General features: G+C 38.9%; 1 protein-coding gene across 7 annotated transcripts in view; it reads right to left on the bottom strand.

Annotated features, from left to right (window-relative positions):
• Positions 1-14,597: 14,597 nt before the first annotated feature.
• CAPS2 (calcyphosine 2) overlaps positions 14,598-27,573 on the bottom strand; it is a 32,690-nt gene continuing 19,714 nt past the window's right edge. For all 7 annotated transcript variants that reach the window (XM_030003052.2, XM_030003051.1, XM_030003054.1 and 4 more), the window contains 9 exons: positions 27,170-27,244; positions 26,195-26,290; positions 25,991-26,084; positions 23,921-24,036; positions 20,858-20,931; positions 19,047-19,201; positions 18,395-18,514; positions 17,242-17,338; positions 14,598-15,934 (listed from right to left, as the gene is read on the bottom strand). In XM_030003052.2, coding sequence (XP_029858912.1) covers positions 15,759-15,934; positions 17,242-17,338; positions 18,395-18,514; positions 19,047-19,201; positions 20,858-20,931; positions 23,921-24,036; positions 25,991-26,084; positions 26,195-26,290; positions 27,170-27,244 — 1,003 coding nt within the window. In that variant the 3' untranslated portion in view covers positions 14,598-15,758. The remainder of the gene's footprint in view (positions 15,935-17,241; positions 17,339-18,394; positions 18,515-19,046; positions 19,202-20,857; positions 20,932-23,920; positions 24,037-25,990; positions 26,085-26,194; positions 26,291-27,169; positions 27,245-27,573) is intronic.

The following is a 27,573-nucleotide window of genomic DNA, read 5'->3' as shown; positions in this document are numbered from 1 at the left end:
GACTGACCTGAATTTTTGCACTCCTCAGTGCTTCCAATAGAAGTGGAAGCATGAGACATATGTAAGAGGGAAATGTGCCTGCTGAGTAAGTCTTACCATGAAATATATCTGCAAATGGAAAAAAAAACCCAAACTATTTACACAAACTCTCAAACATATTTATGTAAAAGTTAAGTGGAAACATTTCTGTAGCTCAAGATTTGGAACTTTCTTTGAGGAGCTGAGTGACACTGAGGAACACACAGCAAATTTTCCCTGCTGGATACGTAGCAAAGGTCCTCTGTTATTGTTTTAACCAACAAAGCAATAAAATTAGATGTGAAGACCACCACCAGAAACCAGAGCCAAATCAGCATTTTACTTACTAGCAGCAATCATTCTTCTTACAAGCTTGAGTACTGCAATGCAAAGTCACTGCAGCTGTCTAACAATAAAAGAGTAAATGGAAGAAAGGACTTGTGGAAAAGAAAAACAAATTTGAGGACAAAGGCAGCGTACCCCACTTACAGTCATGCTCTGAACCACCTTCTGGAGAGCTCTGTCCCTGATGACTAGGGCGTCCCTGGGAAGGTTAACCTGCCCAGCTACCATCCGTCTTCCTGAGGAGGACGCAAGAGGCAGAAGCCATGAAGTTTTTCTAGTGCAGGTCACCATTTCATATTTTTCATCTGATGGTGTAATTGAGAAACAAACAAACAAAAAATCAATTTTATAATGGAAAATTATAGTTGAAGACAGTGCAACATAGCCAAAATATGATCGATTTATATCAATTTACTTGATGATTAAGTAAATGAACTAATTATTTTAAATATCCACTGTCATTAACATTTTATTAAGCTTCTACTTGTTTCTTTCACGTCTTCTTCTGTTCTCCCTTATTATTTATAATAATCTCTACTATTTACAATTACATGTACTAATCCATTACAGATCTTGCAGAACATGACAGCCACATTATACTGAAGTACATTGATGATAAGTCAGAAACCTACTCTGAAATTGCAAAAAAAGAATTAATAGATTAAGTAAATGTCTGTGAAATACAACTGTAAGGAGCCATGGTGTAGTTAAATTGGACATGGCTGGAAACAAAGCCAGCAGAAAGTTGTCATTATCTTTAAATTCCAAAGCATGATTGCATTTTTAGTTAATGCAGTTGAAATACGAGCTAGGTTTGATCAATAACACAGAATTGGTGAAAAAAGGTCTTACTGTAGAAAAATACAAACAAAACTAGGATTGGACAAGACAGATGGACAAAACGTGAAAACTGTCATGAAATTAGTCTACTCTTAGTCCCACGGTAGCAGGCGGGAGTCCCCTATACGAGGCACTGCATACAGGCAGGTGTGGTTTGTCAGCCTAACCCAACCCCAGATCTTGAATTCTTTGTGAAATGCTGGGGAATGTGGTATCTCTCATCGAAAAATGAAAAACTGGAAAAGTTCCTTGTACGTTATATTTATCAAGGAAAGAAAAACTAGGGAACCCAAGACTGGGGTCTCCTGAGAAGGCACATGACACAGTAGGAAAAACAGGTGAACACTAATTGCACTGCCTAACGAGTAATCCACAGCACAACCCATTGTACATGGTTGAGTCATTGCCTTCCCCGGTGGTGGCGAGGGGATGGTAAAGTGTACGGTTTTATTTACATTAAAACAGGCTTCAAGCTTCTCTTTTCAAAAGAAAGGGGTGTTGGGAAGGGGAGCGTGAAGCGACCTCGCTGTAGAGCCGGGACCGGCCCATTTTCCCTTGCGTTAACTCCAGCGGCAGCCCCGTGTCACGCACAGCTCCTGCCTCAGCGCCGAGCCCCACGGTCACGCTTGCCCTCGGAAATCCTCGTGTTTCCTTCTGCTCCGAGCTGGGACCCCGGAGCACACCAACCTGTACGTTCTCGTCGTCTTCTTGGTTCTCCAGCCCTCCCCCGGGTGCTCAAAAGATTTCAAAGCAACGTCCCTCTTCACAAGCTTCCAATACCACAAGCTACACCGTTTCGTTGACCGTTCCAGGTTCAGGCAGTTCCAGCGCAGAATCTGCCCATTCTCTTTTGGGGGCTGAGGTGGAGCTGGGCTCTTTCCACGGGTGTCCCTCAGATTCCCCGTCACAGAGGAACTCAAGCCTGTCCCATTCCATGTCCCAGCTCCCGCCAAACACATCTTCCCCATCTCTTTTCTGCTCCTCTCCCAAATTCCTTCCACCTTTCCCTGTTTTCCAAAGCTCTCCTTAGCACTGGCACATGCAAGTTCAGCAACCTGCTTAGCGTTGCCTCTGCAGCAAAAGACATTCCTTCAACTGCGATCGTATTGACTGAGCATCTTGGGTGGAAACAGCAAGGTTTGGGCAGCGGGACCGCAGGGTGCCTGCAGTCCCATCCATTTCCAGCCGGCTCTGCCCCGCTGGGAGCAGCCCCCCCTGCCCTCCTGAGCCTCAGCCAGCCAGGAGCCCTGGCACTTGCCTCCCGCGTGGTTAAAATAAATAAAGCAAGTGAAAATTCCCCAGCTCGGAGGACTGTTTTGCCCACGACGCTACAAGAACACACATATAATGCAAAGCGGAGCCGTTCCGATCAATCGCCTCCTCCCACCAGCCTCATAAACTCCCAGACCCAAAATACTTGCTCTCACAGGGGACAATCCCTTAGAAACTGTCACCCTCCACTTCCGATTCCACTGTTCCTCTAAATCAGGACTGGATCCCACACACCCTTTGCCCAAAGGTCAGCCACCCCGGAATCTTCTCCTAGCCTCTGCCTTCTTCATTTGTGAGCCTGCGGTGCCCTTTGGCTCCCTCCAGTTACTAATGCCAGAGGTATTAGCAATGCAAGGTGGTGGAAAGAAGGATTACTCACCTGTTTCTGCTGTAATTCAAGTAGCTTTGTCAGTGCTGATTCACATTTGTGGGATGCACATTTTCAAGAGATACAGGATATTACATTCTGCTTATAAAAGGAGGCATTGCCTCAGGCTCTGTCCATGCTTACACTTTTTAGTGCCCGACGCTGAAATAGTTGGAATGAATTTTTGATCTATCCTGAAAATTTGCTTCAATTCCAGTTAAAGGTCAGTGATGTGTCTTTCTCATTCATAACTTGCCAGCACATGATGCCACTTCTGAGGGACTGTCACCTGCCAGCGAGATAGTGGCTTTGTAAAGAAGACTAATTAAACGGTCAGAACAGTACTGAGCTCCTCAACGGGTGTTTACTCTTCAGTTCAAGTAGAATGTAAACACATGGACTGAGCTTCTTCCAGGTGCTCTATATACTTCCAGAGACTGAAAAAAAAAAAAAAGGTCTTGGAATGACCTAGTCAAACATACAGAATCCTGAGGGACAGGGAAAGGAATGGAGTACCTCCAAACTAGTTACAGCTCTTGGGGAGAAGCTTCCATCGTTCAGAAGGGTAAATCTTTCCATTTGTAATCAGAAAGCAGAGAGAGGTGGAAAAATGGGGAAATGCCCAAGCCACGTATCTTCTCCTATAGCGTGGCTATCTGAGCCAGCAGAGACAAGCTCGCCTCCACTCGCCTCCTGGCACAGGAGCACAAACCTCATGAAGATTTTGGGAAATGCTATTCCCACCATTTCTGCAATTTTCTATTCTTTATCCACCTCATTCATTTTGACTGAAGTTTTTGGGCAACACATCAATAATAAACTTTGTGTCAGCATAATGAGGGCCTCATCTGGTTGCAAGTCTTAAGCACTCCCATAATATAAATAATCAACAATCACCTAGAAGATGCAGGACAAATAGTTTTCTTCAGCTACAGAAAAGCATGCCCTGAAAGAACTAAATCTGTCTAAACAGAAGTGCCTTGTTATCTATTCTAGCAGTCTCTTCAGAAAAGAAAAGAAAAGAAAACAAAACAAAAAAACCCAGATCTATAACATAGCTTGCTCTGAAACATCTGTCATTTTCATTTCATTGGCAAAGACTGTATTAAGAAACAGCCAATTTACAGGGGCACTGTACAAGCCTTACAAAGAAACTTAAAGCGATCTTTAGCTTCTAAGTCTCTGAACTGATCAAATTGAGTTGGACATAATTTGACAGGGGCAGGGAGCAGGGGTGGGGAAAAGACCTTTACATTTTTATTTTGGTAAATTATATTATCATCTGGTACACACTCTATCTACTACCTCAATCAATATTCAAACTGTTGTTGAACAGCTAGTCTGTGCTTTTAAAATAGGTCCACTTGCTAAAATTTTCTGGAAGCAGTATTGTGTTTCACTTAATGCCAGCTTTTACTGATCTTCTCCTAAAATCAGTTCAAATCCAATACATAACCCACATATGATGGTGATTTATTTGCGGAAGCCAGCAAACCCTCTCTCACATGCCATCAAAATCAATGAAAACACACTCAAAGGACCACAAGGGTTTTCAGATGACTGGCATTGTTCCACCTAGTTTCTGCGTTCCACCAGGGTTTAACTGGAAACCTACCTCATCTATCATTGTCCTCCTTTCTGTGACTAAAAAACTCCATGATTTTCATTAATTTTTAGTAAAAGACCATAATACACGTATCCAAGAAGGCAAGGGGTCTGCTTTAATAGGTTATCTTCTGAAGACGTTTGCACTGATGATCTTCGAGGCATCCTTGAAGCTACAGCCATTTAATTATCACTCTACCAGTGTGTAGAAGAGATTTTTGTAACAATAGTTTTGTAGCAATTTCAATAATTATGTCTTGCAATGGCAGTGTGGGCCCATTGTTAGTAGTTACAGTTTACCTGTCAGAAGGGAAACTTCTAGAGTGCGAGTGGCAGAAGTCTCCCGCAGAGTCTCACTGACTGACGCAGGCAGATTTTAAATCAGATGCCTTAGCTATGCAGGAAGCAAAGAGGTTTCTTCATAGTGTCTGCAGTCTCATATAGCAGACCCAATCTCAGTGTATGCAAGCTTGATTAATTTTGACTGCCTCCATTCAGCTGCAGTCAAGTTTTTCTCTCCTAATTTTTTTCATGCTACTTTGCAGACAAGATTGCCCAAATCTGGACTGAGCTGTCTACTGCCATGGAAACAGAACAGTATTCTCAAGAGATAAACACTGCATCTCCTCTGCTCGTGCTTCGATCTTGCTCACAAAAGTTAGAGGTGCTGGCATACATTTCTGCTATAACCCGTAAATCGGACCATTACCCTACCTGACAGGGGAGAGCCAGATGGGAAATACCAGATCCATGGCGGGTAGCATCGTCAGCATTTCGTCCTCAGAGGCAAGGTGCCAGCGAGCCTTAAAGAGCTGTGCAAGGTCACACTGAGGTAGAGAGGTCTTGGCAGAAACAGCCTAACTGACGCTCAGTTAGTAGCCCGTCTCAGCATAAGGAAAATAATACAAGGTTGTAAAACCGCAAGTGGATTTCTCGAGTCTCCGCGTGTCTTTGAGCGAGTCAGCTTCTGTACTTAAGCGCAGGGTAAACCCGCATCGGTCACATTGACCGTTACACTTCGTTGTCAAAGGACGTGCCGCGTCCACCCTTAATCTCGTGAACGTTTCGGCAACTTTTGATAGATACCCTTGAGATCTTTTCCCAACTTGTTTCCAACTGCAGTGCTCTAGTTGCTCTACGCCTTCGTTAAAGGACAAAAAGGGCTCGTTTGGAGCAACGGGGGGAAGGTGTGGGCTCGGGGGCTGCCGTTGCTGCTAAGGGACCCTCTTGCCGAGCGCAGCACCGGGGTTGGGGAGAGCAGGTCCGGCACGGCCAGCCAGACACCGACCCCGGCCGCGTACCCGTCCTGCGCACCTGGCGTGTCAAGGGAGCGGCGGAGGGATGGATGCGTCTGGACCGGAGAAAACGGGGCCCTTGGGGCGTCAGCAGTCTTGCCTAAGGTCTTGCGTACCTCTGGCAGTGGGAACTCCGAACAGAGACGGTCGTTAGGTCCTGGACCGATCCGATCTGCCAAACTACAGTAGGATCGATTTTTGACATCTGTGTGCCACAGGAAGAGCGAATTCCCTCCTAACTTTTGCTAGTTAGTTTAGCTATGGTAATTTCTTTTACATACTCAGCAACAAAAAGACACATGCCTCTAATAGTCTGGAAGACTCTGCTTTTTCTGCAGAATAAGCAGACAGCCTAAAGACTGTAGCAGCACAACAGAGGTGCCTAAAGTTAAGCCGTACACTCCTGCCGGCGACTAACCGAGACCTTGCCACAACCACCCGTGGCTCCGTTTCTTGAGTCTGAGTTGCAGTAACATCTTCTTCGTCGCCCTACACCTCGAAGGCATACAGGCTAAGCTTACCCGAGAGTTTTATACCCCTCTTAAGAAGATATTTTCAATTCAAGATCACTGCAGCATGGGTACGAGCTTACTGGCAGCCTCCGGTAGGAATTCAGGGTGTCAGTTTTGGAACCTTCACCCCTCTACTTACTTAGCTTGCAATTCGGCAGTTAGCGGGACTGGCAGAGAGACAGCAGCCAGTCTGCCATTGCCGCAGCGAGGAACGCCATTGAAGTATGCGAGACAGCTACAGGCAAGGCACGCACGAGCAAGTCCCTTACTGCCACTTCGTTCCACCCAGGCTCTCACCCGCTTTTTCTCAAGATGGAGGTTAACAACAACAATACACACACAATTGTTCCTTTTATATTCTTTAGTAAATGTTGACTGTCAAAAGGGAAGAGGCATTCCCATATCGTGTAATAATTATTTTTTACAAAACTTTATGCAGCCAAGAAGAATCTCATGGGAGATTCAAAGGACTTTTCTAAAAAAGAACGGATTCTAAAGATCTTCTATTTGGGAGTTGCCAAAACAAAGAAAAGCCTCACAATATTTCAAACCCCTACCTATCTAGAGCTCTACCTTAGCATTCCTGCTAACCGATGGAGAGATGAGGATTTGCTCTGACTTTTCATTCTGCAAATCATTATCATTGATATTTGTTAAGCAAGAGGCAACCTGAGATGTTTGTGGTTATGTTAAATGTTAGCTGCTTGTATCGTTAACATAATATTCCCTGTCTCCCATCCTCAGCTCTTCTCTCTCATACCTTTTCCAGCTCAGATTTTACATTTTCTGAGGCAAGGATTATATCCCAAAGTAGTAGTTCGCACAGTGCCCAGCTCAGCACATGATTCAGTTTTTAGGCACTTCAAAGCTAGAAAGCACATTAATGAAACAGTAACTGACATATGTCCCAGCTCAAAAAGTTTCAGCATCAAAAGGAGAGGCACAGTAGAAGACAAAATGCAAAAAAAAAAGATGCTCTGAGAGCAGAGCGAGCTGCCATCTTCAGTGTACCTTTAAGCTTCTCCCACTACCGTGACTGAAAGATTGCTACTCCTCCTCCAGGAAAGGAAGCTCTAGTTTAAAATCTAGCAGTACCATAATTAATGTGACTATTACACTAATCCTGGAGAAAACGACCACTACTTATCCGGTTCATTTACATTTTTTAATAACTCCTTGGCTTAGGCTTTTAATGTTACTTTTGAAAATTGCTTAGGAGGTTCCACGTGTCAGCTCCCATCCTACAGCCACCCAACCCTTCCTGTAGGCAAAACGCGTTCAAGAATACAGACGGGCAAAAAGGCCTCCGGTCAGTCGTTCCTCCTAAAGGCAGAGCACCGCCGTGTCCTCCTCCGGCAACAGGACATTCAGCTTCACAGTACAGAATTGACATAAAGCACTTGCAGTAGCACAGCGATATGTCACCAGCCTCTGCTTGCATTTTATTAGATCGCTAAGTTGACATCCACCATGCCAGTTTTTGTTTGATGCTTCTGAACATTTTCTATCAGGATAGATATTAGGAACTGGCAATTAAAACTCAGTCTAAACTGAGCACTGCTATGTTGTTATCATTCTGGGTTGGTTTTTTAAGTGTCAGAACCATCTTTTTCCACCTTTAAACTGCTCATAGATATGAGTTATGAATGCACAGTCTACATTAGCTGCTGCCATCAAACACTCTCTACAGCCCAAGAGCACAATTCAATCTAACACGTTATCAAAAAGACTGTCTTTGAAGTAAAAGTGCAAAGGAACAGTTTGAAGTCCATGATTATTTGGAACTAATATGGCTACTGTTTTTACTACTCCTTTCATTTTAGTGAAAGAAAAATGTGATTAAGCCAAGAAGAATGCTAACAAGTTAGTAATCTTGACATAATCCTGACTAGTGTCTAAAGCAACCTTGTGGTCTGCTCCTTTGGGGTGAAAGGCAGTTCATAATTTTATGTATTATTCATGGTAGCTAAATTCACTGAGGAGGAGGGGGAAGGCACTGCAGAAATTAATACAGCAGTAAGTGAATGAGGGGGCTGAAGAAATACCTCACCTGCTAATAGCGTTCTTTCACTATGTTTACCAAACAAAACCTTTCAGTTCACCAGGTTGGAGACAGCCTAATTTAAGTAAAAGAAGGAAAAACAGAGCAGCAGAAAAGAAGTCCTACATCTTGAACATTGTTGAATAGAAGCAAGGTTTGCCTTGGGAATTACAGTAAAGTAACTGTAGACTGAAGGTGATCTCCCTGCGCTTCTACGCATCAGACAGTAGCAGGGATTAGCACCCATATCAAGATCTAATAAAGATATGTTTCAGCTGAGACAAAGATTTTCCCTGTGACATCAAAAATAAGCAATGATAAAACCTACTCTAATAAGTACCTGCATACGTTATTATATTACATTTATTAATTGCATAAGAGACCATTTACATACAGCGTCTGAAAAGAGCTGCTGTTAAACACCTTACGTTTTGGTTCAGCTTCCCTTTACCCCCCCTTCTGCTCTAAAAAAATTAATTAAAAAAAAAAAATCATTGTGCGGGTCTTCTTTATTTTCCATTATATGATTCCATGTTGATGCTGTGGATTTCACTGACATATATCCGATGCAGCAAAACTAGGAAGGAGAAATAACTCTTCTAGTCTCAGGTAAAGCTGATGAAAGCATGTTGGCAACCTGAAAAGAAGCGTAAGCACAAAGCTCCCACGCAGCTGAGACACTCAGGGCCAGGTTTTCCCCCATGAACATCTCCCCATATCTCATAGCGTGGCAGAACTTCACCGTTCCTCAAGTGAAATGATGCAAGAAAAAGCAGTTCTCGTGAAGACAATTTGTGGGTTAAAACTTATCACAACCTCAGCAATACTTAATAACATCAGGTTGTTGCTGAGGAGAGACACACACCGACAAATAAAATCTGTAAGCCAAGTACGTCGCCGGCAAGACCTTAACGAGAGCACTGTGCCTAGCGCGGGGCATTGCATTCAGCACAAGAAAGGCACCGTCACTTCAGGGAGAATAATGAGAATGGACTAAACACGTCCAGCTAATGTAATTTTCCTAAACAGTCATATTTAGCAAACTTCGGATCAAAGGGGATGTAGTAATAGTTTTCAAAGCTGTTGCATAAGGAAAGGATGGGATAGCGGAAACAGTAATCGGCTTAAACTGTAGCAAGAAAGATTCAGGTTAATCAGCGGGGAATTTCTTCTAACATGAAGCACCCTGAAGTGATAGAACAGATTACCTGGGAATATGGTGGAGTCTCCACCACAGATGAGAAGGCGGCACACACACTATTTTTTCCAGGTAATATAGGATAATGGAGTAGACAACCTCGTGAAATCTTGATACTGATTTCTTCTGACGGTATGTGAAGGAAGAGTATTTAAACTGACCTATAGTACTGGGTAGGCTTTTCTTCAAGGCTGGCATTCCAGAAGGAAGAGTCAAAAGATATGAATGAACAAAAAATATTGATGAGTAGTGATGTCATCATAGCTACCGTTTGCTTGTATCTGCCCCGTCTCCTATCCTCTCCCCCAGGGATTTTTGTTGTGGGATGTTACTTCATATTTTGATTTATTTCAGAAAAGTCTTCAGCATTTTGGCTGTTACAGAAGAAGCTTGTTTCCAAGAAGGATGCTCCCAAAAGAAAAGAGTTTGGAGGCATATCAAGATAAAATTGGAAAGAGAACTTGGAAATCACATAGTCTGAAAGAAGGGCTAAGGTATTGGAAAAGAAACACAAGGAATATGGAAAGTTAATTATCTGGCACCAACAAGCGATTCCCTTCTCGCTGTCTTGGTTTTAATGAATAAACAAACTAACTTTTCTGAGTGCTTATTTCCCTATGGTTACTTGGGTCTATGCAACAATAATCTCTAGAACAGATATTTCTCAAAAGCATATTAAACCCATAAAAAGCAGAATATTATAACTCAGTTTAAACTGTGTTGCTATATTGGGCACTTCCAAAATGCTGGCTTTAAAGGAAAAAACAAAAGTGAAATTGCAGCATTGGTTTGACCTCTGTTGCTGTTCCTTCTGGTCACGAAACACTGAGAAAGGAGAAGAACTCAAGAACGTCTAGTGGATGAAAACAACTGCAGTATTCACAACTGAAACCTGCGGTTGATCACGAGCATCTGCAAGGCAAATACTATTGTCAAAAGAAACGACTTCAGGGGAATAATTTTACCAGTGTGAGTGCAGGATTTAATTCTTGCCAAGACAAATCATAGGATCCCAGAGTTAGTCACAGGAGTCATTAAGTGTTCACTTACTTGACAGAGGTTGTAAGAAAAGGGAATATCGCTTTAAGATACACCCCTAAAGCTGCTATTTTAGCTTCCACTGTTTTTAACCTGTGCTTCCCTTTAACAGCCTGGGGTTTCCCCACGTGAAGTGTAAAGCAGTGTAAAGCAGGTATTGTCCACGGCACGCTCCTCCCAAAGTGAGTTTTGTGAGGGCCTTGGCCAGAACTCTCAAAATCAGAACATGAGCAGAATTACCAACAACCACCCTAGAAATAGGATAGATAAAAACAGGACACGGGAGCACCAGGAGCTGCCCTTGGAACAGAGCCCTTTTGAACCTGAATTAATCAGTTCCTGCCAAGTTTCACTCCCAACTTACAACCAAATACAAGATGAGGCATAAAATAGAAATATGGGGAAAAGACAGGGAAGAAGCCCCACAAATCCCTGCTGCAAAGGCACTCTTTGCCATCCCCTACTTTTTCATCTCCCCCTTAAGTGCTACCATTTTACGTCTTCTGCCTGTCCTTTCTTCATGCCTTCTCTCTAGTCCGTCTCCGTCCAGCCTCTGCCCTCTCCATTACACTTGCCCACAGCTAGACGGTACCAAGTGGCTGATGTTTCGAAAAGTTGCTATGAAGAGCAGCTTTTCCACCAGAGGGACAGTCCTCATGTTCTAGCTTGGCACATTGGTAGGTAGCTAAACGTCTGCCAGAAGTCTCCTCCCCGCAAGCGTCTCCCCACAAGGGTTCCGAACGGAGCCCCCGGTTGCGGGGGTGATCAAAGAGCCCGCAGACATCGGAAGCGCCTTCGTCCTCTCCCAGCCGCGAGGTTAGCCCTTCTCACCGCGGATTGCGAGGGGCCGCGGGCTGACCTCGGCTGTCTAAGAGGAGAACCTCTCAGGTCTTTGTCTGCTTGGAAGGAGTCCGCCAAAGAGGTTCTCCGGGACGACTCAAAAGGGCACTTCAAAAGCAGTGTCAGGTTTCTACAGGGAGAATCCTCCTTAGTTAGATATCCAGACAGCACACCTTCTAAATACCATCTCTTCTACCTTTTCCACAGTCTCTCAGGTTCCTCTTTGCTCCTAAAACTGGGAGGCGAAAATGACAGCAAAAGGTCAGAAGACACGAGCTAAAAAATACACAAGCCAGCAAAGGATCCTAAAATATTAAACATCTTTCATGAGAACGCAGCCTGCAAAAAAATCAAACCACAAAGAAATGGCTATTACTTTTCTTATTTTGAAGCTGCTTCTCTGGGGATGCTGGACACAGAAAATTCTGCCGGTAGCAATAAACACAGAAGTTTCCAAGCACAAATCCAATTAATTCCATCCAAACTGTAACACATGAGTGAGGAGGAAAAAAGCCAGAAAACAGGTACCCAGATACTATAAATTCCAGGTAAACACAACAGATGCTATAGTAAACATTAAGAAACCAGAGGGAAAAAAAACCAAAACAGATCTGTTTATCACAGAAGTGTACTTTCTATCATCTTTAAGCCTCTACTTCCCCACAATCAAAAAGGGGTGCAACAGAAGTACAGGAGCCACTAAAACATAGTATTTCATCAGGTCATCATGTAGGTACCATCTTAACACATTTCTTTTCTAAGTACCTTCCAGTTCAGTTAATATTTTGAAATGTTCTCTGCGGAAAAAATACGCTAAATAGGTCTGGAAGGAAATACTGCTTGCCTCTTTCATCACCGGAGATGCCTCATGATTACCACAGAGTCCTTCTGACTCAGCTTCTCAAAGACAAGATGGTTATCAACATGAAAAGCAAGCACAGGATTATCTCGGTCTCTAAATTGCTGAGTATGAAGGAGAGGAAGGATGAATTATTAGAGTAATACACAGAAAAAAAGTGTGTGATTTTCTACCTTCCCTTTTTCTGCCACAGAAACATATCTGCTTTGTTTTTCTATGGACTTAACAGACCAACACATAAGAAACCAGCTCTAGGCTTTTCCTTTTACTATCTAGAGAAAGCATGCTCAAAAAAACCCCCAAAACCCAAACCACCACCAAACCAAATAACCAAACCCCAAAATACTCACAAGACCAAAAAACCCCAAACCTAACCAGCACCTCCATACAAACACAGAGTGGTAGATACATTTTTAATCTTTTGGGTTTTCTGGCCCCAAAAGACCCACAAAATTTGGTCAGCGGGCAGCGACTCTTAGGGAAAAGAAATGAGTGTGTGGGTGTAATCAGTAAGAATACCTCCGCTCAGCAACAAAGCTATCCCAGGTGAGGATCCCATAGTCCATTAGCTGACAAAGTGAAGCTACTGTGTTTTGCTTTTTAAAAATGCTCTTAAACATTCCAGCTAACATTGCAAGTGCATATTCATTTGATGAAGTGGTCATAGACCTTGAGAATTGAGGAGTTACATCACTTCATTAACTTCCACTTGTCTTCCGGGAGCGTGCCCATCTAATAGGACAAAATACGTTTGCCGCATAATGCACTTCTGATGTTCTCAGTTGCGGCAGGTTGCTAAGACTTTTTAGCCGAAGCGTAAATCAGGGTGGCATGAAGACAACTAGTTTTATTGAGCAGTGAGTTTCAGGAAAGAAGCCAGCCAGCTTCTCCGAGAACACCACTTCTTAGAACACGTCCTAATTCAGAGAACATGGGCAATTCTGAGAAAGGTAGCAAGCGTATAAAAATTTTGTCTGAAACACATATAAAGGGCAGGAAACCCCAGCAGACACCTCCAGAAAGTTTTAAAGCTACAAAGCATTCATCAAAGAGGAGGATTCAGGTTCATCAGATGTTTGCAAGTAAGTAAGAGAGCAAATCAGAATGCAATTAATCAGGGCATTGAGATGACTGGTAATGAAACGAAAGACACCACAGTCCCTGGTTTGAATACAGTTTCTGCATTTTTCTACTAACTGTAAGCATGGTGGGCCAGCCTTGGGTAGAAGTTGGGTTGAATTGTCACCAGCTTAATTTTAGACAATGAAAACCAGTGGGTGGATGGAAAGTGACTTTGGTGAACTACATTAAAAATTCATCATAGACATCACACCTGATGTTTTGAGGCAGCCACTGATGCAAAACTGACATTGCAGTTAATAGAAATTATATACCTAGCAGGTTTTACGTAATTTTACATAATTATCAGAGTACCTACTTTATTCTCAGGCAATTTCTGACCTTTAGAATTTACCGTAGATTACCCTGTTACGGATCTGTCTTCAGATTAAGAAAAAAAAATAATACATGACTACCAAAGCTATAATGTTCTTATAACAGCACCTCATTTTAGTGATAAGAACAAAATAAAGAACGCTTAATTTGCACCAGATGTGATCTATACGGCTTCTGCTGATAAGCAGGCCCACTAAGGATACATCCACTTGTCATCAATTTTTCCATTCCATAGGATAATGTGGAATGACCTTCCTAAAAGCATCACAAAAAAATTAAGCATTGCAAAAAGAAATATGTCAATACCTCATTTCACAATCACTTCCACATTTATTAAATTGAGCTACAATTTTATAACGTTGGTACAACTCTCCTAAGTGAAGAAGTCTAAACAGAGCAGGCGATCCTTTGAAAAACTAATAAAAATGCCACTTGGTATTTTTCAGTTATTCAAACACATTAACGAGCAGATCCCTGTAAAACCAGCTGAAGTTGCCCTTCTCGGAATCACCAATTCCAAGAACACTAAGGAACAAAATCTTTCCAGCACGAGAAATTCCAGCAGGGATGGGGAGTAAGAAATTTGTAATCAGTCACATCAGAATTCTTGCTTAGAATAAGCATTGACAGAATTTGCCTTTCTCTGTAAACTAATACATACAGACTTTTCAGCCCCAAAAGAAACTTCCCAAATCCCTCATTTGAGGATTTAGAGCAGAAACTGCAGTTCTAGTTACAATTGAGGACAGGGTACAAACAATCAAAACATGACAATGCACAAGCTATTAGAACAAGAAAGTGCTATATCTTGTTCAGCACTGCCCTTAAATTCCTAGGAAACAAATTCCATCTCAGAGGAAGGTTCTGTTAACCACAGACTATAAATTCAAAACCAGGCAGACAAGCACAGAGGAAACTCTAATATATTTTAATTGCATAGGCTTAAGAAATGCAGTTCAACATACAGTTAATTTTAATGACAGGTATATTGAAACCAAAGGCGCGCTCTCTCTCTCTCTCTATATATAATTAATAATACATTTTCTATTTCTTAACACAAATAATTTTACAGAATTAACAAGATGTATTACATTGACAAGAGTATCTGGCTGAATATTTGAAGTAGCAAGGAATATTTTAATTCATGGTTTAATTTTTGTTGTGACATGTGGTTGTGGTGGGGTTTTTTTTACACTTTTCTCTTTTATACCTTCAGAGTAGATAAGAAACGCTATATATCAGTTTGACAAAGGATATCATTGCTAAGTTTTAGTTAAAAAAAAAAATCACAGCAATAGAAAGGAAAGAAACCAGATATTTAAATATAAATTATTTGTTTTGAAAACCACTTAGCAAAATATAGGAAAAGAAGAAGTGTATTACAAAATATACGTGTGCTTATTAAAACCTTCGGGATTCAATGCTCAGCTTCGGATGCCTGACCAAGATGAAAAAAAGTAAGATCAGTCAAGATGGTCCACAGGCCAAAGGACTAATTGGTGTGAACATCTCTGTGCTTTCAGTACTGCAGACATCCTCAAAATTGGAAAAGGATGACCTGCTTGCTTTCAAGCTAAGTACCAGCATAAGAAACAACAAATGAGACAAAAGAACATTATAAGAATAAACACATTACTTTTATAGGAAGAAAACTCTGAAGAAAAGCTGCCATTGATATTTATACAGTCAAATCTAAAGCTTCTCACAATGCATCATAAACTAAATTTACTCTTGCATATACTCCTTCATGCATTTTACTATTCTAACTCCCTCTTATTTTAAAATAGGCCACTTTAATATCAAGTAAATGATGCCTTTTGGTATGGGGAACAGCCTTTATTATTTCCAATGAAAAGGAATGAACAGCATTTATATTAAAAAAAAGAGTGGTTAGCATAGCTCAACAGACACTCTAAGAAATTTGCCATATATTATTCTGAAAGCATCAAAAATTTTCAGTCCCTGAAATCAGTTTAAGACACTAATTATGAAGTAATGCACATCAAGACTAAATCCTCCCTATTTAGCTCACTCCTTGTTTAGAAAATGTCTCCATTTTTGTCATCTTCCGCTCTAAATTCCCCAAGGGTTCCTTAAGATATTAACAAAATCATCATCATCCATGATTCCAATACTTAATCCTTCATAGTAATCTTCAAACTCAGAATAGGACACTTCATTGGGGTTGCTGCAGGACTCTCTTAATGTTTCTAGAAATGACGATTTAATTTCTTCTTCTGTAGCTTTGCCTGTAAAAGTATATTTTTCCATTAAATACATTTTCAAGATCACTGAATATATAGCATTTATATAATTCAGGCAAGAAACTTTACAATTTTAGCCTCCAAATAATTTTTTTCTTGAACAAATTCAATATTCTGATTTCAGAATTAAGTCATTGGCTCACTTAATACCAGCTGCAGAAATCACCTTACTTTAATAGCACGTGATGGCATTAAATATCAACAGAAACATGAGGCCGCAGTCAATTTCAATGAATTATGAGATCAGGAAGATTTTTTTCTTCAAATGATTGCAGAAACTGAATAATGGATTTGTAAACTAAAATTTTGGTAATTCACAAGTTATTTGTAATAAAGCACATGATTAATATAATACAAGTTCAAAGCTCTAGGAAAACCTTAGTACTCAAGTTTGCATTCGAAAAGTGTTCTGCAATTTGCATGTGTGTTCTAGTGACTTAATAAAGATTATACTCAAGATGATTTCATAGCATTGAGAAAAAAATGGAAAAAAAATATAGCATTATAGCATTGGAAAAAATTGCACGTGTAACATCCCTATACCACCATGTGACTTCACATGTTACCATTAAAATCACTGGCAATACAAAAAACATCCTCTCTTCTATAGGTAAAACAAAGGGTCAGGTCACTAGGGAGACGTTCACAATGACTAGTTTGGTACATGGAGATGTTATTTTAGAAACTGACATACAAATATTTAAACTCCTATTTTTTCATGGCAGAGTTTAAACATTTTTGAGAATCCTGAAAAAATAATGAAGATACCAACATTTCCTCTGTAAAGGATGACAAACCTGTCCCAGAAATAAATGAATAATTTATTCAGAAGGAACTTCAAGTGCTGAGTACATTCAGTGTCAGTTGGAAACCTTGCATATTTTGAGGGAAAACAGTAATATGAAAATGAGAGTAATCCTCCTAAGTGAAAATTACTAATATCAAATGTGTCACTGATAACTTGCACGCCAAACCTGAGAAATAACTGCTTAAATGTAGTCCTACACAGGTAGGGGAAGGAACTACTCTGCATATATGCAGTATTTGCAGCTTGATAAAAAGCAAGTATTAAAATTGTGTATATGAACTCCATTACTATTTATAGTCATATTCCAGATAAACACATTATAGGTCATCAGAGGAAAAAAAGGTCTCCTTAACAGCTCAAGTCTAAGCCAATAGGAAAACAGTTTGTATTTGCAACCAGTTTCTGGATCTGGTATCTCTGCTAACAGGATTACTTCAGTAGTTACAGATTTTTTTTTTTTTTTTTTTTTGTTCATGTGAATTACCTGCCAACACTAGAGGATGTTTCTTTGCACAGTAACATTTCCTGATATCTACCATAGGCACACTCCCAGTTTTGTTGAAATCTAGTTTCATATAAGCCTATAAGGAAAAAAGAGTTTCATATAAGCATATAAGGAAAAAAGAAAAAGAAGGTAAAGACATAAAAGATCAAATATACTTAACTACCTAGCACATACTTTTAGATCTTGTGCAATGGATTATGTCAACTTACCTATTTTATGTAAAGCACCAGATACCAGAAAATTATTCTAGATTATGGAGTTTCATGATTATTTTATCTCAACAGCTTTCACATCAAATGTAGTGCCCTCACCAACACAAAAAAAATTTGTCTTCTCTCCAAAATTTCTAGCTCAACCTTAGAATCAGAAGTTAAGCCACTTCCCTTCTGCCTTCCCCAAGTATTAAGATTTCCCGTGTCATTCTGACAGAGGCCTCAACACAGCCTCTTCAGCGCTGCTAACTGCAGCTTCACTTTCATTTCAGTTTACTCAAATACACATGCTCGATACATAAGACTAGGAGAGTCAGATCCTCCGTGATTAAAAGTATGAAAGTACATGTCATTTTTTCTTGATCTTGATACCCAGTTGCTACTCTATTGGCTGGTTTGTAATCAGTGTTTCATACTGCAAACGGCTCCACTATATTAGAGACATATAACAAATGGCATTTCAAACATAAGAAGTCTCACAAATATGATGACTCTAACTGTAGGTCTCAAAGGAGGCAAGTATTATTGTCTCCTATTTCAGACACTAAGGGAAAAAAATCTGCACGCAGATATAGTGACCTGCCAAAATAAGGAAACAGACTTCTGGAAGAGATAGTCTCAGGGTGCCAGATGTTTTATACACTGGACTGAACTGTAAGAATAACACACGTATGCATAAACTCAAAATAATAAAGGAATTAATTCTAGAGTTTAAAATTAACTAATTCAACATTGGAACAGCATGCAGTCCTCCAATTTACCTTTATTTTAATAAACTGATCTGAAAGTGTAAAAAGTCAATTACCAGATGCACAATTTAAGAAAAACAACAAAAATCAACAACCAGAATATGACAAATAAGTAACTCCAAAGTTAGACTGCAAAATATCTACACTTAGAATATCTGCAACAAAACTTACTTTTCTTACAAATGCTTTCCTATATTCATTCATTTCTCCAAACACGGCACGAGTAAATTCTCCATAGTCGACCTTATCACTCTTGCTATCATCAAGAATCAGCCATAAGGATTCAAAGTCCTGCAATTTAAAAATATTTTGCCAAAGTTCTTCACTATGTCTGCCTTAGAATAAAACAATTGCTGTAATAGGAAATTACAGTATTCTCACAAAAAAACAACTTCCAAATCCAAACCGACTCAAAGATTTGTCAAAATAATGTAAGTCATCATCGGTCACTGATGACCATAATTCACATTATTTGCAGTTCTGATAGCTGAGGGCTATTTTTAAAACATAATATCTAAAACAAGGAAAAAAGATAAGTAAATAGCATCATCTAAGTTATTTTTAGAAGGCCAAAAAAGAAAAAAATGGATTGCTTCTTCATGATGCAAAAAGTTTGCATGTTTTTAAATTTCTTTTATTTTTAAGAATTTCTCATAGACCTGAATGCATAAATGCCAATATACCACAAGGGGAAAAAAAAACCCAAACTCAAAACCATCTTGCAAAAACCAGCTATTAAACTATAGATTTAAGCAAAGAAAAGAAGTGATTCCATAAATTAAAGTAAGATAATACCCATGATTACAGTTTCAGCTAGACTTACCCCTTCAGGCATTTCCAAATGGAACACTTTCAGAGCTTCTTTAAAGGCTGCCTGAGAGAGAAAACCATTTCTGTTCTTGTCTACTTGTCGGAAACACTTTCCTAAGCCCGTTATAACCCGAACTCCTCTTTTACTTAGTGTCTCTCTGAATATACCTGAGGATTTGGAGAAATAAAGGACACAATGTTTACCTGAAGTGGGCCACATGCCATGGAGCTCATATAAAAGTAAAGAAAACCGCAGCTACTTATGATACTGCTGGTTAAAATGACATATCCATGCATCCAGGCTCCTTTATCTTTGATGAGAGAATGTCAGTTCAAATGAAACTACCAGCTTCTTAACATTTGAGGAGAAGTCATATAAAGCAGCAGCAACATCTAACAAAACTTTTAAAGAGATCACAGAAGGAAAGGAAGAATGGCTATTGCCCTCTACGTGCTCAGATTATAAAACCGCTTATTTCTGCTAGAACTGATCACATACCATGATTCAACATACGAAGCAACTTAGGAATGCTACTTTGGTAATACAAACATTCCATTATGGAACACAAAGTTGCTCCTTCATCGCACAGACATGTTAAATACATGTGGAAACAAGAACAAATAAAAGTAATTCTGCAAAATCGTTCCAAAATGACAAGCAGAAAACTATTTCTATGGTAAAAATGACAGCCTTATCAAACTTTTTAGGTAGCAGGTTTACTTCAGGTATGTCCAGGTTTCTCAGCATACTCTGTTAGCAGAAGTCATCTGCTATTATCATATTATATCTTCAAATTACTTGTGTCTACAATTATAAAGCAAGATAGGGGGGAGGGTGAAAGAAGGAAGTTTTTTCCAGTGAAGTTCGAACTCAGACGTATGTTAAAAGATGTCTTGGAAGTATATACATGTAAGCTTCTTCCAGGTCATGCCAGCAAACCTTAGATGTAGTCAGATAATTGAGAAATCAATTTGTGTCTATTATGCAAGGGGAAAAAATGGAATAACTAGAAGATTAAAAAATATCCCTAATTGTTATTCCAACATTTTTTCTAAAAGTAAATGTCTAAGCAGACTTTAATGACCAAAGAGTACCTACTTAAAACAGGTTTAGCTAATGACAGTAAATAGTGGAGATTCTACAAGCTGGAAGCTGTTCACTTCAATAGTTTTTGTTGACCACAGGTTACAAAGATAATATATAGCACTGCATAAACATCTTTCCATAATTTTAAACACAAAGCTATGCCTTTGTCCTAAAGGCTGTAGGTAGGAACCTGGTAAAATTTATTTAGATACTCCAGAATATACTACTCAAATTATACTCACATATTTTAATAAGCATAATATTAAAGACTATAAAAACCCCCCACCTTATCAAGGTATAGAAATAATTTCCAAAAGAAGTATCTAGCACAAAATTAACTGAAGAAATGAGATTGTGTTTGTACATTTTGCCAGTAACTATTTTAATTTAATGCCAGTTCAACATAGGATCAGCATTATGTTTCAGCATTATGTTTCAGCATTTTTCAGAGATTATGTTGACACAGATTAACATTTTATTGATTACTTTCACAATTATTCTGTACTGTCTCCACGATCTTTAGCCAGACTGTTTATTTAAAAAAAGAGACAGGACAAAGTATTCTTATGATTGATTTATGCTGGTATCAGTCTAATAATATTCTGATAAATATCTAACTTTTGTTTAATTTCATTTATACAAATAAAATCTTTCTAACATCACTATTGTTCTTTGTGTTGAGCTGTAAAGATAGAGGTACTGAAAATAAAATTAAATGGGTTCTGGTAGATACAAACCTTGAATCTTCTTGAAAACTTCGCTGTCATCGACCACTTGCTTGGAACACTCTTGCTTGAATTCCATAGAAGATCTAAAATAATAAAAAATCAGCGTTGATTGGTGAAATTACATGTAATATTACTGAATTCAAAACAGCTGTAGTAAAAAACATTTTGAACTTTATATTTAATTCTTATACTACCCTTACAAGCATAGTATCCAATTGCTTGAGTTTGAGATGGAACACACAAAAGTCCTTGCTGAACAGCTGCAGATATGCAAAAATTCCTTTCTAACAATATTCCATTAGCAGCTCCTCTACTAATTCATTAATCATGGATAATTCCTCCTGTGCGTAAAATCTCCAGAAATTTATTTCAAGACAGTCCTAATCTTCAGCTCAGGCCACTGGAATAGTTTGTTAAAGCAACTACATTTAGTTATCAACAGGAAAATAACATGAAGTAGCTACAAATCTCTCTTTAGAAGAGAAATAGCAAGGGTATAGACCAAAAGCTGGATCAGCGTATCTTAGGTGTGATCTAGGAATTATGCTTAAATTTTGTGTTTTATCTGGCACATTCCCTTCTGAGAAGGGCATCCCAGAAGCCCCCATCAGAAATTATTATAAAGGTTGATAAAAAATACTGTAGAAGAACCTACTGGATGAAAGAGAAAAAAGGTCCTATAATTATTTAATTATTTTAATCAGAATAGGAAGGCAAATGGAAAAGCATTACTGTCAACTTTGAGCTGCTTGCTCACCAGTGCTTTGCCATGGAGGAGTACTCCTGCTTTCTGAGGCCAAAGACTTACCTCTCTGCTGTCTATTAAGACTTTTCATCTCCGCTTTGGGTACCTCCCATTATGAAGTCCCTAAAAGCTTGCCTGTATCAAACCACCTAAACTGGAAAGCCAACAACGACCTACAGAAGACAGCATACTCTCTCTGAAACACATGTAAAACAAAAGCTTCATGGCTTGTAACAGCAGGGCATAGCTGCTCCTGAAAACCTGCAGTAGACCTTCTGGACTGTACCTGAACAGGATTCTCTGTGAGTACAGTAATGGAGGTAAGAGGACTCAGTTCAAGAGTTTTGCACCAGAGAATACTGAGTTCAGTAACACCCCCATTCAGAAGAAAAAGACAGACTTCACAATCTGAAATTTAGTCACTAATGGAAAGAACACAGAGAGAGAGTATGAAAAAGAAAAAAATCTGTTCCACCACGGGTAGCCGAAAATCCAAAATCCCCAGTGAGGTCTTCTTTCTGGAGGCTTCAGAGATAACATTTGATTGACTCCAAATTTCACAGGTATAAGATTAGCAACAAATGAAAGAAAAAGCTGTTTACCAGAATGATAGGCTTCTGAGATGTAATATGTCTTACATAAACTATATGAAATTGAACTATATTGTGTTTTATTTCAAGGAAACCTTGCAGAGAGGGAACAATTAGCACTAAGCATCATACAACTATACATTTCTATAACCAATTATGTTTGAATTTATTGTTTTATGTACTGTAAGCTCACTATGGCTCCTTTGCAAAGCTTTCAGTGTAAAGGGACCTTAAAGTGAATATTACCATAACTGAGAACAAGCTTCATGTGTCTAAACACTTGCAGAAAGAAAAATAATAGTCAGTTAAGCTGTGCTAACAAAATTAGTCTTTCGATACTGAACGTATTTAATTGAGATTCTGTTACTGCTGTTCCTAGTCAAGAAGGGATTGAAGCATTTGAAATATAGGGAGTTGGAACTGTTTAGCCTGGAGAAGAGAAGGCTGGAGGGATCTTGTCAGTGTGCATAAATACCTGACAGGAGGAGTAAAGACTGAGACAGGCTCAGCTCAGTGGTGCCCAGTGACAGGACAAGAGGCAACTGGCACAAACTGAAAACACAGGAGGTTCCCTCTCAACATCAGAAAACACTTTTCTACTGTAAGGTTGATTGAACACTGGAATAGGTTTCCCAGGGAGGTTGCAGAGTCTTCATCCTTGGAGATATTAAAAACCCAAGTGGATGCAGCCCTGACCAACCTGCTGTAGTGAATGCTGCTCTGAGCAGCGGGGTTGGACTAGAGACCCTCTTGAGGTCCCTTTCTATGATTGCATGATTTTATGAAAATTTCTACCTTGTAACATCTGCTATCAACTAACATTCCTCACCAAAATTTGAGTAATCAAACTCTGACTGTATATCCAACACTGTTAGGTAACTTCTGTGTTCAGGCAACACAGCAGTGCAATAAATTTTATACCAAGATTTTATTTGTGCTAAGAACCAGTACATCCACAATAAAAGCCAGAAACCCCACACAAAGATGCTTCATTCCCTAGACAGTTTACTTCTGCATAGATATAGAGATGAGAATATTACCTTCAAAAATAAACACATACTCGAAGATTAACCATTCACTTAACCATTTGAAAAAGTTCAAAGAAATTCCCATCTTTCAGACTGCGAACACCTTAATTTACTGAAACCTATTTTGAAAGAATATGTGCAGAAATCCTGTCCCAGTGCCTGAAGTCTTCAACAGGGTGCAATATCTGGAAGAATGAAGAATGAAGGGATAGGAAGAGGAAGGAAAAAGAAAATGAAAAAGAAAAAACAGAGAGAGAAAACGCTAATCCTTCCCCTGCCTGTGTTCAAACACTTGCATTACCGTGACCAATACAAGCTTTTAACATAAGCTTCACAAAAGATGTGATAATAATAAAGTTGATCAAAAAAAAAAAAAAGCATTGTTCCCCCAAACATAGTATTTTAGTTCATCACAAAAAAAGTTTCAGTATATGATTTGTATATAAAAACATCTGACTTCAAACAAAGCAAAGAGGACAGTTTCATAATTTAATTAATTCTTATTTTAAAATTCCTGCTTATCATTCTAGGAAGTTACTGAATTACAGAACATCCACTAACACTGATTACTAATTTCTCCTAACAACAGCCTAAAGACAGATTATTATTTTTTTTTTTTTAGCAGTATAAGATGTTAGAAGCTCTTATTAAAAAATCTTTTTTTCTTAAGGAAGGAAAGGTAATTTGAAAAACAGTTAGCTGCACTTACTTTAGAAAATCCATAGCTGCTTCATCAATACTTATCACACGAAGGGTGAGAACTGGGTTCTGCTTAACACTTTCTGGAAGGTTATGATCAACACTTCGGAAAGTTAGGTTAGCTCCCTGTTGGTAAAGCACACAATGATTTCCAATTAGGTTGTGTATTTCATAAAATACATTCTGCAAGACTTTCAAGTGATTGTTAGAAGCCTTGGTATGAAATAATGAAAAGGTGTAGCTAAGGTCAGTTAACCTTCTTAACAGAGCCTTTCTAGTAGTAAATAAAAAGAGCTGCAGGCTTCAAGATGACACATTATCCTCATAGAGGATATCCACATTATCTACATAGAGGTTTGTCTAGTAAGAGGGCCTACTGTTGCCTGATCTACAGCTGAGAAACATGAGACTACAGATTGTTGTTCCCTCCGCCAGGCTCTACTTTTCAATTTTTCTTGTCCCTTCATCCTTATGGGATCCAAAACTCGCTGGACCACAGAAAAGAGTCACAGAAGGTGCCACACTGATTGCATGAAAGCGAAGTTCTCTCAGACTAGAGGAAACCCTCCACAGTTATTTTCAATAACCTAAAATCATACTTGAGATAAACAAACAACTAAAAAGTAGCCTTCTCAAAGTTCAAATCATTCCTGCAATGATTAATTATAATGTTATTCTTTAAAATTGCTGTATTTCACAAATAAATATTGAATAAAAATATGTTATTAGTAGCATAGAGTTCTATTATCCAGTACAGTCTCTTTTGAGTATTACAAATTCCCCTTCCCTCCATGTTGGGGACAGAGGACACACCTTATGTATTTTGCAAAATTAAAGATGCTTTTTGTTTTGGTAGAATAGGGAAGGGGAGAGAAAGAAAAGCAGCAAACTAAAAGCAAAGAATACCAATAAGAATTAAAAAAAAAAAAAAGCAGTAGCTCTAACTGTAATATCCATGCAGACTTGGGTTATAAAGACTCCAGAACTCATAAATTAGGAAGGCAACAGAGACACTGTTATTGTGCAAGTGTCTCAATCATTTGGACTTTGTGAGAGATTTGTATATCTTAATGTCAGCCCAGAAACCCTGTTTACAGATATGGAGATTCACAAATACGACGTCATTCCAAAGAGCTATTGAACTTGGTAGAGTACGTTTTCTGGACAGCTTTAAGACACATCTTTATTCAGAACACATTTCCATCTGCAGGTTGCAAAGATACACATGACAATTAAAAGAAAAAATTAAGAAGTCTCTAAAAAATAGCTTTAACCCTTAAAGAAAGTAATCTATTTCATCTTGGAAACTCTTATAGCCACATGTAAACAGTTAGGATTAGGCAGGTGATTAGACAAAACACTCTAAAAACTAATGTTGCCTTCTTTTACTTTCAATACTTCATTTGAACACTGTTTTTGCTCTAAACTTAAGATTTGTAGGAAGATGTGAAGAACTCAGTGCAAACACTCCACATGAAAAATTGCTTAAGTATTTATAAACCAGGAACACTTAACCCAGTACAGAAGTACAGCAGTACAGAAGATGCAGTATGATTTGTAGTCAGCCATCAGATTAGTTAGTAGATGAAGTTTACCATTGTTTCAAAAGCTCTATCTAAACATCTGGTGGTAAATATTTTCAAACTTTAGGTTAAAAGCAATTAACCTGCAATTTCCTCATGTTTAAAAAAATATTTAATCATTGTCTTGTGTCAAAAATGCCAGCAGACCTTGCAAAGATTATTAATTTTTAGCAAGTACTTTCATCTACTTCATCTTCAGGACTCTCCTTCCCAAGTTGTTCATTTTGCCTACAAAAAGGTCTGCACTGTCTGCAGTCTTGTGTCCTCTAGTGGGAAAATTTCAAACTACAGCTTAATCTGAAGCCACAAATGGAATCTCTACAACATGGGACAGCAAAATAATCGACTCCTGAAAATCTTTTAATTCGAAAATGTTACTGAAGGGGAAGACTTTTGGTCTTCCCTGAAAGCTAGATCACAATTTTCAACTCGAATATCTAGATATTGCTTCCAAAACACCAACAAAATTGCCTTACATTCAGCAGAAGAATACTTACAATATAGAAGTCACTAAGATCATAAGCTTTTCCCTTCCTTTGTCCACGTTGATGTTGATAAACTCCCTTCTGAATGAAAGGCAAGGCATTTGTTCTGTGAAATAATTCAAAACTGCTATTAAAACAATTAAATTTATATAAGTTTCTTAGATACAGTGGAAGATGGGTTCTAAAACCTTTTTAAAAAGAAGTAATTCATCCTACCTATTTTTTCCAAACTGTCGAAATTCGTACACAGTAAGGGATCTGTCACATGCAAAAAAAAATCCAATCAACTCTCTACAAGCATCGCGACCATTTCTAGAAGGAAAATTGAAAAGCACCTTTATGTTTTTGCATCTATATAAATCCAATTCAACCCAAACATAAATAACATTTATTTTGGAATATGCATTTTATTTCCAATGTTGCACATTGTACAATCTCTTTCTTTGAAAAAGGTATCTGACTCTTTTCTCTAAACCACCATGAAATTCAACTTCTGGATTTGGACACATTTTAATGCAACATTCCATTCTCCATAATGTTAAAAACAGCTTTCAAGGCTTCATGTTTTAGTACACCAAGGTCATTTTCACTCATTAACTAAAGGATCACTTACACCAGGACTACTGCATTCACTGTGGTATCTGAAGCTACGTGGCTGAATCCTCAGCTATGTCTAACAAGTGTACAGCTCACTGCTTCAGAAAAAGCGCCACTTTCAGAGCTGAAGAATATGTTTATGTCACTGCTACTCAATTCAGAACAGTTTCAAAGATGCCCTAAACCTGCAAGTTTAATATGCAAGGAGGTACAAACAAGACACAAAGCCATCCTTTCCATCCACAGTGGTTGCCACATACTAAGCCAAGACTAAATTAGTTTTTAATCAGCTGAGGTACAATGGCTAAGAGCACTATTTTACACAGCCCCTGTGCTAACTGTCCTGCGCAGAGCTACGGGTATGATGGTAACGTAACATATGCATCTTAACACTGTACAATGGGACTGTAAAGCCACTATCCATCAGCCATGTCAAAATGTGTATTATCCATGTATGCATATATATACCCACACAGCACATACTTTTTTCTAAACAGGGAACAGAAAGGTTCAGTGCAATTAATTTCAAGAGGGTAAAATGATCATCATTCATAAATTCACAGAATTGAAAAGCTTCACAAAACTTGTGATTACCTCGATATAATCCTACTATCAAAACGTAGCTTGTTAGAGAGCATGTTTTCAGTTAATCCTGATTTGGTCCTTATTCTGTGAAAATAATGCAGCATGTTAACAACACCTATATGCTCACAGAGAAACGTTACATAAAAATCAACTGTTTCAAAACAGCAAAATATGTGAAATACGGTATCCTTGGCAACTGGCTGAGGAGATGATCCCTTGTAGTTGAATTAGGAAGAACTCAGAGTTGTAATGTGGAAAGTGTTCTGTAACTACATCGTATGAGAGTACATTCACAGAAGGCATAGATATGAATGGGATATTTTGTTTACATACACTTGTATCAAGAATTAAACTTCTACCACTTACCATACTTCCACCAATCAATGTGTTTTCTTGCAAAAATACCCAGGTTG

This window comes from Aquila chrysaetos, chromosome 26 (genome assembly GCF_900496995.4).
Source record: "Aquila chrysaetos chrysaetos chromosome 26, bAquChr1.4, whole genome shotgun sequence".
Lineage (NCBI taxonomy): Eukaryota > Metazoa > Chordata > Aves > Accipitriformes > Accipitridae > Aquila > Aquila chrysaetos.
The sequence above is the reverse complement of the archived record's forward strand: the minus strand, read 5'-3'. Positions and strand labels throughout refer to the sequence as shown.